Source organism: Hippocampus guttulatus, chromosome 23 (genome assembly GCF_054856545.1).
Source record: "Hippocampus guttulatus isolate MCC_2025c chromosome 23, RoL_Hgut_1.0, whole genome shotgun sequence".
Classification (NCBI taxonomy): Eukaryota; Metazoa; Chordata; class Actinopteri; order Syngnathiformes; family Syngnathidae; genus Hippocampus; species Hippocampus guttulatus.
In genome coordinates, this window is record NC_141283.1 from 4,840,989 (window position 1) to 4,851,597 (window position 10,609).

Sequence of the window (10,609 nt, forward strand, 5' to 3'; positions counted from 1 at the left end):
GTGCATGCTAGCAGCTTTTTTGGAAGCTAGCATACATTTTACCAGGCCTCCGTACAATAATGCAGTGTGTCTTGTGTATGAATTAAAAACAGAAAGTGCACCCATAACTGACACCGTGCCTTTTAAGACAGTACACCATATTGTCGTGAAAATACGGTAAAAAAATTAAATCGTTTAAATTTGTCCCAAAGAACTGAACATACGTTACCTTGAAGAGCAAAACAAACACGCAGATGTTTTTTTTTTTTCCTCAAGATGAAGACAACACGGAGTGATGTGCATCCATCCACACGTTATAACTTCACCTCATGACACTATGAGAAATCTTGACGTATGCTCCAGATTGCGCTCAACAATTTCACTGACCTGCGCAGTCCAAGCTGGAGTTCATCAGTGGCTCAACTTTTCTGGTGGCCTGAACGCTTGGTTGATGAGGCAGAAAAGGTCGTAAGATCTCAGTCTTGGCTTCGGGTCACTTCCATCTCCCCAATATGGGGAAATCAAGTCTTCGTCACGCAGATATCCCCCCGCAGCTTTGATGTCACACGAGTTGGCTCGTAGGCGATCAGATGAAACCCAACCCCGTGCCTTTCGGTCTCTGAAGGGCCCGGATGGGCTCAGTGATGCCCCGCCCCTCGGGACCCAGGCCCACACCCGGAGTCCATCCCATGCTCTGCAACATGCGGTTGCCCAGGTTGGTGTCAGGAATAGGCAGCGCGCTCTCGCCCACCACAGCTGAAACGAAGAGGACGGCGTGCGGACACAACAGTATGATTAACGGTGGATCTGCTCTCTGGCTGGAATGTAACAGTCAAGAAATTCACATTTTCATGTTCAATGTGAGAACATGGAGAGGTAGCTCAAAATTCTAAAAATCAAAAGAAAACAGAAGAGTTGAATTCATTTGTGATATAAATTATATTTCACTGCACACACTAAACATTCAAACGTGATCTTATTAGCGACAACAAAGGAGGAAATGTACAACAAATTGTGACACTAAGAGGAAAGTGTGTCCGCCCTGAAGAGATTGTGGTCACTTTGCTCCATCTCTTCCTGGAAGTCGAGTCGCGAGAGGTCTACCCATTATGCCTTTTTAATCCTCGCTTTATTTGCACGCAGGGTTAAGCTGCTCTCTCGTTTACACTCTCCAGGGCCAACTTCCGGGCGGGTCCCGGCCAAACACCTTTCACATTTGCTCTGGCACTCTCAGGCACTCTCTGGTACTCTCTGGCTTTTGAAATGTTGAGCAGAGTGGCTGATGAGCTTATCCGACATCTCTTGTGACTGACAGCCGAGTCTGGTCCGGCGGAGCTTCAACTAAGCTCCGCCGGACCAGACTTTTTTGTTTGTGTTTTTAACTCCTAAATGAGAATACACTTTTAGTTTTTCATGGACAGCTGATATGAAAGACAAGATGAGGCGTGAGTTGCGCATTCAAGTACCTGAGGGAGCCGTGGACCCGAGGGGGGCTGCCTTTCGCCTCCGCTTGACGTCGCCCATGCACAGAGAGCCCAGGTGGCCGCTCGTCTGTCTGCCAAAACAGATGAAGAGAGACACATTTTGGAAAGAGGAAGCGGATGAGCAATCAGCTACAACTGCGACGTCCTCACCTGTTGGCCGTTTTTACCGAGCAGCTCCTACGATGGCCTCGTTCCGTCCGAGGGTCCCAGTGTAACTGAAGCGGGGGGGGGGGGGCAATCTTAAGAAATCCCAAACTACACTGAAGACCACTGCATGCAAGCTTTTAACTGTTCCCTTTTTTCATGATACAGTGAAACTCCTCTAAAACGAAATCATGTTTGCAGCAAGAAATTTTTCACAACAGGGTGTTTTTCACTGTAGCAAATTTGATCTCAGATGTACACACACACACAAACGTATGTGTACACGCACACACAAACGTATGTGCATGAAGAGTTTTTTTTACACTAGGGGGTATTTTCGCCCAGGTTTCGTTGTAGAGGAGTTTCACTGCATATCAATTCATGGAACAAGGGAGGCAAAGCCAAACATTTTGTTTGTCGAGTATAAAGTAGCAAAGGCTCTTGTAACCTTCTCAAATTGGCCTCGGTGTGAAATTCAGAGGCAGCAAAATGGCTTCTATTTCATCTCAGATGCGTCTATCTAGCGGCATGTGTCCTCAAGACTCACCTGCCCATGTTCCCTCCTCGAGCTTGAGCTGAACCACGGCCTGTTGAGGGCGAAACTTTAGCGGATGTGACATCAGAGCACCTCTTCGAATCAAAGCCGCATTTTGAAAAGGAGAGTAACTCACTCGTGACCGTTGTCGAAGGCCTGACTGCTGCCGCCCTGCAGCAGGTCGTTACAGGGCCTCGGGTGCCCGTGGAGTCGGCTGAGCCGGGCCTGGAACCCTGATGGGCAGCAACGATAAATACAGTGCATCTCCAAATTGAAATAAAACACTGCAATCTAGTTGTATGCCGGGTATAACAATGTATTCGTATTTAGCACAGTGTGCCAACAGGAAGCTCCAAAAACACATGACGAGACGCTGTTATCCTTGTGCAAGCACAATCAGAGAGTTGGTGGATTTGTTTTTTGGCGAATGATATGAGAAGAAAAAAAATGGGACAGTTGAAATTTCGGGACACATCCTCAGTCATGCTCCTTTGGCTCATGGAGTGTTTTGGCAATTCACACCTTCACAGGAGGCGGCCAGCGACAGGCTGATCAGACCTGAGCTTGCGTCTCATGCCCAATTAGTCATGAGAGTTATCCCATGGCAGACCTTTTCATGCCATACTGAAGGATGATTTCCCCCATTCTTTCCAATTTCTTCTCCACTGTGCCTCGAAGTTGCTTGAGGATCAGGGCCAGGTCATCATTCACCAACTCCCACATCTTTATATCAGCACAGCCAGGCCACTTCAAACGTGGTTTGTGCCCTGGAAGTCTCCGCCTGACTGCAGTTCATGAAGTCTGTATGGTTTCCGCCTCTGATATTTGGTCCACCATTACTTATGAGATGGGCGGCCCGGTGACAAGTGGTTCGTGCGTCGACCTCACAGTGCAGAGGTACCGGGTTCAATTCCAGCTCCGGCCTCCCTGTGTGGAGTTGCATGTTCTCCCCGTGCCGGTGTGGCTTTTCTCCGGGTACTCTGGTTTACTCCCACATTCCAAAAACACGCATGGCAGGTTGATTGAACACTCTAAATTGCCCAGTGCGAGCGTGGATGGTTGTTTGTGTGTGCCCTTCGATTGGCTGACAACCGGTTCAGGGTGTCCCGGAGACGGCTGGGATAGGCTCCAGCATCCCCCCGCGACCCTTGTGAGGATAAGCGGATTGGAAAATGGATGGATGGATAGTTCTGAGTTTGAGTCTACTTCATCCATGACAGTGGTGTTGTCGCACTGCAAGCTATGTTTCAACATTAGCTTTGATTTGTCCCTGGTGCCCCCTACTGGTAGAATCAAACACAGACTCTCACAATTAAATCTACATTCGGTGTTACTCTGCCTTCCGAGTGCTCCATTTGATGTTTTTTATTTTGTTTTGTTTTTAAACTTTTGAGCTGACAGTAGGTCCATTATTTTCTTGATGTTGCAAAAATTTTAATGGTAACATGACATCATGTATCAGGCTTCAATCATAGTGCAGCTAACAGATGTGGTAAAACAACCAGTACGATTTATTTTTTGAAAAATGTATGTTATGCTGACATGTGGGGTTATCAGTGCCTACCTCTCCTGGTGTTGGAGCTCATGAGGGGGAAGGAGCCCGTGAGGATGTTGCTGAAGACTGGGTCGTTCAGGTCCAGGTCCTCTGCGCAGGCGTCGCTCTCCCACCACGGGATGACACCCGCCACCCCGCAAGCACCCACGCTGCCCGAGCCGGGTTCACCTTCGCAGAACCAGTCGCTCTGCTCGTCGTCACCTGCAAGTGACATTTGCATATGAACGTCTCCTGAAATGCTATTTTGTTGATGCTAATGCAGTGTGAAGTGAAATATGACCGTGAGGTGCAGGTACCTTGCCGGCCTTCGTCGTTAGTGTAGAGGCCTCCGTCGCTGCTGTTACTCACGCTGCTAGTTTCACTACAGGTACAGAAGGACACAACATTTTGTTTTGGAGATGAAAAGAAAAAATACATTGTGGGATGGATTATGGTGGATTTTGATTGTCATTAATTTATTCAGGCGAGGGCTTTGACCGGTTTTCAAGATTAACACAATATTGTGTTTCGTGTACCGAACTTACCAAACGGCCAGCTCTCTTCTAACACCAGGAATAAAAAGATTGCTTCTTGCTTTTTCTGTTCATTAGTGATCAGCAGTAGAACATTAGTACAAATACTGGTTTCTAAACAAAAAGCGGAGAAAAACAAAAATCTCTTTCGGTTCATTTGTTCTGTCGCGTTTCAGTTAACTTTTTGGATGTATGCATTTTTTTTAATATTGTATCAATGTTATTTTATTTTTAGTTATGTATCAAATTATTCTTTCAAAATTCAAATTCTCTCATTGAAATGCATTTATTTGTTTAAACGTTACCATATATTGGTAATGTACTTTTTATAGTCTTTTTATGAAATTCCAACAATTGTATAATGTATTTCGTGTACTTTTTGACATTCTATTATTTAATTGAACAACTTTGGCTAGTCTTCTCATGACTGCACTTTCTGTCTATATGGCGCAGACCAAGATGATCATCATGAACTTGTGACCTCCTCAAATCACTCATGTGACTTAGCAAGGGTGACAAAATGGCCTCCGGGTGGGACAAGGACAGGGGGGGGGGGGGGGGGGGGGGGGAAGTCCAAACACTAACCACCTGTCGCTCATCTCCTCATCAGAGCCCTTGTGCTCCTCCAGCTCCATCTTGTCCTTGCATCCTTCCCCCACAGATGAAACGGGCTCCTCGCTCTCCACCACCACTCCTTCATCGGCAGCCTCCACCCCCAGCCTGTGGGGGGCCAGCTTCCTCTTCTTCATTCTGTTCTTACTTCCCGTCGGCGGCAACGGGCCGCCGCCACAGATTTCCATGACCGCCCGGCCCTCGCCGGGGCTCGGCCGGCTGGGCCCGGCGCCCGCTGCGCGAGCCTTGGGGACGGACGGTGGGGCCGGCATCACTGCGGAGGGGAGGTCCGGTTCGGCGGGGGGATCCACGGCCATGCGCTTGACCTTGCGTCGTCGCCTGAGGCTGCGGGTTCCCTCGGCGGACCCTAGCACGCCCGGGTCGTCCGACCAAAGGGGCCGCTTGCTCCTACCCGCGTCGGATGTCTGCGGCGTGCGGCGTTTGGGGCCCAGCTGCTCGTCCGAGTCGCTGTTGTCGCGAGTGTGGTTGTTTGCGGTGGACACAATTCCTGTGCCAGCACGGTAGTCCTGCGCATTAAAAAAAAAAAAAGTTTCAGAAGACCACAGCCAAGGCTAAACATTGTGCTTGACTTGTGTAATTGAAAAATCCTGTTCCACTCTAGTCCTCTAGGTGGTGGTAATGGTGGACACAGGCAAATGGCTAACTCACCTCAATTTGAGACAGTCCAAAAAATTCACTACAAAAATTGTACAACACTTGGCAAAAATTATGCAATCACTGCTTCGGGAGGAATTATGTGACAGAAAACAATTTGTATTCAAATTTAAAAGAAAATTACATGCACAGCAATGGCATCAGTTTATGTCAGCATATGAGCTGTTGTTCATTTCTCTTATAAGGTCAATCCTTAATAATTGCAATCGTGTTGCAGAGTGGACTCACCTTGTGCTCTTCAACGCTGGACTCGGAGCCCTCGCTCAGGTGGGCCGTCTCCCAGGGCGGGTGCGGGTTGTCGGAGCGCCGTTTCCGGCCCCGGCGCTTACGGGCCTGTCTCTTCAGCAGGCAGCCCACGTTCAAAGCGTGTTCTCCGCCGTCACCAAAGCCGCCGCGAGCCGCCTGCTCCGAGCTCTCCTCCAGGGCTGACACCAGATCATGGACCAGCTCGTCCATTGTCCGGCGAAAGTGCCTGAAGAGAAGACAAGCGGGGTACACGTTTACAGTCAATCAGGCCTAATTTGAGTGAAGTGATCCCAAATTTTCACTATGTTTTTCGCTGACTTTCTCCTGTCTCGCCATGACTCCAATATATTTCTACACGGAGTGGTCTTTGCGACCGCAGTAGCATTAGCCCTTGAGGAAAAACGATCCCTGCGAAGCTTCGAAGAAAAGATTTGCTTCAACCTTGTTTATGTCAGATTTGTAGCATGCTGTGAGAAGTGCCAGAAGGGATTTTTTCCCTAATGGGAGAAGAGTCAGGGCTGTCAATCTTAAAAGTTCAACCAGTTATGTGTGTACAATGATGAATCCAATTGTGAGTTGGGCCAAGCGACAAACACCATGATTGCGTTGTGAAGTGGTATTAAGGCAACTGGGAAGTCCCTGCAAGCTCATGCTGTTGGCTGACGCAAATAGAGGAGCAAATGGTTGTTTTCAGTGTTCCAACACATGTCTGCCAAATCCTTCAATCCAATAAAAATGACAATGGCAACAACAATGTAGTTACCAGTGAATCTAGCAGTAAGCCAAGTGGGCTACAATTTCTTCTTCTACTACTCACTGGGCTTGTTTTTTCCCGATTAGCTAGCCGGAGCAAATCTCGATACAACCAACTTGGACTCGTTAAACAGAGCACAGCTACAATAATGAGCAGACGCGTAAAATGCATTTCATAATCAGCGTTTCTACTAAATGAGGATCGTGTATTTAATTTGTTTGTGTTGTCATATTAAATCGATATGTACGCTGTTACAGTGCTTTTTTGACAGTGTAATTCAGAAATCGACTGGAATTTCGTATGTTGACAGGACGGGCACGGACGAAAATGTAATTCTCCTACAGCGAATGCCTTTACTGGACGTGTTCTATTTAGGACTACTTGTTTTGACAATCGAACGGTACCATTTTCAAGCGGCCAGTCGCTCAAGGACCCACAGACATCCGTCCCCATTTGGGAAGTTGACTGTCACGACACACATTTAGCAATTTGATGACATTATCTCAAAATCATGACAAATTACCGCTACTCCTAGAGTTGGCTTTATAACTCAAACGATCTGAGCAAGTAATTTACCCGAGAATTGTCACTAAAACATTAGTGTCACATACTTACGACAAAAACTCTGCTTATAAGGCCACCTCTAGTTTTGTCGCGTTTTGTTTTGGCAGCCATAAAATCAACTTGGCTTATTAGCTTTGGATGCTAATAACACTCGTAGTTACTAGTTGCTCATTTGTAACTCTTGACTGCCATTTAAAAACGCAACTAAGCTCTAATCGCACTCGTCCAATGCCACTTACGTTAATTTGTTGTCTTTTGACAAGAAGCAAAAGACACGCGACAACGACGAAGCTACGATGCTAACCGGATAGCACTGTTAGCTAAGCCGACCTTAGCCGGCTGCTGCTTTCAGCGTCAGACAGCAACAATTTCTTTTCTTTTTTTCTCTTTTTTTTCTTCCCCCCCACCCCACTCAACAAAATGACCTACCAGCCGTTCCCCGCTTTGCCGATGCTTTTTCGGTTAGCCGCACGGAACATTAAAGCCACTAAATGCCGTGCACGTTTAACCAGAAATGACGAAAGGACATTTAAACATCACAAGCAGCATCCTGACACAAAAGCGAAGCCAAGGAGGACAGACAACACTGAACGCAACCATAGGTGTGAGGGGCCTTCACTTACACTTGGAAAGGCGGACACTCACGGAGAAACAGCTGCTGTCATACAGAGAACTTAAAAAAATACGTTCATAGCAAATAACTATTTTCAGATGAATAATATGTGGATAAAAACGTGGCTCCGTCTGAATTAATCGGCAATCATAGGGTAACCGCTTCTAACCATAAGGCGGGCGTTTGAAGTAGTTGTTTCGATTGTATTACTCTTTTATGTTATGTGTTCCGTTGGATTGTTATTTTCCGATAAATGTTCTGGAAATCGCTTTGTTAGAGTTGCAGCTATGTTGAAAGCGCTATATAAATAAGATGTATTGTATTTAAATGTGATACAGTAGTCACAAAAGAGTACTAATTTCGAAGGGCCATAAACGTACATGTGTTACAGTCGTCCCTCACGACACTGCGGTTCAGTGTTTGTGGTCTCACTGGATCACTGATTTAAAATCGTGCGTGTCTAACTTTGTATCACAGATTTTCAAGCAAATGTTACTGCAGACCCACGGAGCAATAAGCACGAGCTCGGAACGAGTGCATAAAAGACAGTATGGCCAAAGTTTGGCATCTTTTTATAAACGCAATTCTACTCATAGCGCGTCCGCTTTCGAGTGCAGAGTTGCAGAGCTCGATTCCTGTTTGGAGTTTACATGTTCTCCCCGGGCCTGCTTGGGTTTTCTCCGGGCACTCCGGTTTCCTACCACATCCCAAAAACATACATGGCAGGTTAATAGAACTCTCCAAATTGTCCCGAGGTGTGATTGAGAACGGCTATGTCTGCTCTGCAATTGGCTGGCAACCAGTTCAGGGTGTCCCCCTCCTACTGCCCAAAGAAAGCGGGATATGCTCCAGCATGCCCTCGACCCTTGTGAGCATGGGCAGATTAGTAAATAGAAGGATGGATGGAAATCTACTTGCTTGCCTTCCCGCTACTTATTTCAAAATAAAGTTGTTATTTTAGGTGTCCATTTCACGATTTTATATCTGTTTTTAATTGTAAAAATCAAGTGGAAACAGCATAGATATAGTCAGTTTGAATGTTGCTGCTGGTGTAGCGGTAAACCCGACTGACTTGTGTGCGGGCATTTTGGGATTCATTCCTACTCAGTGTGCATGCTGGCGTGCATGGTTGTTTGTCTCTATATGTTCCCTGTGACTGACTGGCGACCAGCTGGGATAGGCTCCAGCAACTCCCCTTGCCCAGTTCAGGATAAGCGGGGTTGGAAATGGATAGATGAAGTTTGAACAAATTTGGTGACAATCCATTTACATTTTAAACACAAGAAAAAAATGTCTTGAACTAGGTGGATTTAAATATTTGTAACGATAGTCCTTTGTAACATTGTTTTGAGGGTATAATATTACGCAGGAACAATCATTAAATAAGTTTAAACAAGTCTGGGGGGGAACTTGCACTCTCCCATGCAATGACGTCTTCCAACCACTTGGAGTCAGTGTTAATCACCACTGGGGGGAAAAAAAGTTGCCAGCTGGCCAGTCAAGTACATCCCAAAAGGTTAAAGGTTAAATCGTAACTAGAGCGTAACAGTAATCAGAGTGGGCACCCCGGCAGTCTTGAACCTCAGCCGGCGGTAATCTGATCTGATGTTGGACGTCAATGACATTGCGGCCGCGGTTAACGACACGGCCGCTGAGACAACAACAGGTGTCCCCAAGAAAACGGAACAGTGGTCCAGGAAGGTCTACATGACTCTTCCGTGTTTGTGTACATCTCCAAATCAAACATTCTGAGAATTCTGTGTGTGTCGTCCTCTGAAATGCCAAAGAAGTCAACGGGTCTGACTCACTATAAGCGGGGGCCGGTCTCAGGTTTCCCCGACTTGAGGGGCCCAGGTAAATTTAGTCGGTCGCACTTGCATTTTGGATCTCAGACTCATTGAGGCCATCACGGAGTGAGGATCACTGGACTTAAACACATTTGTGGATACGTACAGTACGATGGTGGAATCATGACATCGGCGGAGGAGGGTGAAGAGCTGGAAGAGGCCATCGAACACTATCCCACTGACAAAACATGGAGTTGGGTAATAAAAGCATGTTAGAAGACGCCAGTGTGGACATCGAGCGTTGGGAAGTCGAATGTGGAGCGTGTCGGGAAAAATATGACCATTATATTTTCGATTTGTGGATTACATCTTTTGTAACATCTCGGCTCCCAGTAGAATTTGCATGTGCTTCCTTTTCCTAATTACGTCTAAATAAGAAAACAAAAACAACACAAAAGAAGTATGGCGAGCCTTTTGTATTTGGTCCTTCTCTCACCTTTTATTGAAATGTGAACTAAAACAGACGGAAATAGGGGTTGGAGTCATCTTTCGCCATATCGAGGACTTTTAAAGTCATATACTTTTCAGAGTGACAGGTGCTACGTGAGGATGGCGACCCAAACAAAAATAATACCCGCACCTCATGTGCATATTTTGTATCTGTGATGTGCACAAAGTTTTCAAATCTGTAAGTAATTAAATAAACATATGTTTACTACTTTGCACATTTACTTCTGTCAATCGATAACAAGAACCTTCTGTAAATCTGTTTCAGTGGTTCATCAGCATTTTAGCAAAAGCGAAATATTTTGCGCTGCGTGAAAATTGGTTAGGATTTGCAGTGCAGGATATTGGTTGGCACTACTGCCTCACAGCTCTGAGGTTCTGGTTCTGAATCTCGACTCTGGACTTCCCGTGTGCGTTTGCATCATTTCCCTGTGCTCATATGTTGTTGGGGTTTTTTTTCCCTGTTTTCTCCCTAAACATGCATGACTCTAAATGTAGCAAAATTGTGAAGGTGTTTTGCATTATGTTAATGTTTGTGTCACATCATATGACGCTCAGGCCACAACACCATGGCCCAATCAGCGGCCTCCCAATCAGGCCAGGCTGTAAAAAGGATTATTGCACGCTACAGTGATACTGTTG

The 10,609-nt window shown here is 46.2% G+C and overlaps 1 protein-coding gene across 4 annotated transcripts; it reads right to left on the minus strand.

Moving 5' to 3' along the window:
• Positions 1–412: 412 nt before the first annotated feature.
• Positions 413–7,634, minus strand: LOC147185837 (G patch domain-containing protein 2-like). Of its 4 annotated transcripts, none has more exons than XM_086104521.1 (10): positions 7,490–7,634; positions 5,725–5,968; positions 4,798–5,348; positions 3,994–4,058; positions 3,707–3,898; positions 2,279–2,375; positions 2,155–2,209; positions 1,614–1,678; positions 1,446–1,534; positions 413–735 (listed from the first exon to the last, which is right to left on the minus strand). In XM_086104521.1, exons 1-10 carry the CDS (start codon positions 7,537–7,539, stop codon positions 566–568), a joined length of 1,578 nt encoding a protein of 525 aa, XP_085960647.1. In that variant the 5' UTR covers positions 7,540–7,634; the 3' UTR covers positions 413–565. The 4 variants fall into 4 exon arrangements, with proteins under 4 accessions (XP_085960647.1, XP_085960648.1, XP_085960646.1 ...); XM_086104522.1 differs by having other exon boundaries at positions 2,155–2,194; positions 4,795–5,348; XM_086104520.1 differs by having other exon boundaries at positions 4,795–5,348.
• Between the last annotated feature and the right edge of the window lie 2,975 nt (positions 7,635–10,609).

Bases quoted from the DNA above. Each gene is read 5' to 3' on its own strand.
- LOC147185837 (XM_086104520.1), bottom strand. From the start codon at position 7,539: ATGTTCCGTGCGGCTAACCGAAAAAGCATCGGCAAAGCGGGGAACGGC. The intron at 4,059-4,794 runs GTTAGTGTTTGG...CTGTACCTGTAG, and splicing joins GAGGAGATGAGCGACAGGTG to TGAAACTAGCAGCGTGAGTA. The intron at 2,376-3,706 runs GTAGGCACTGAT...GCTGCCCATCAG, and splicing joins GAGCTCCAACACCAGGAGAG to GGTTCCAGGCCCGGCTCAGC.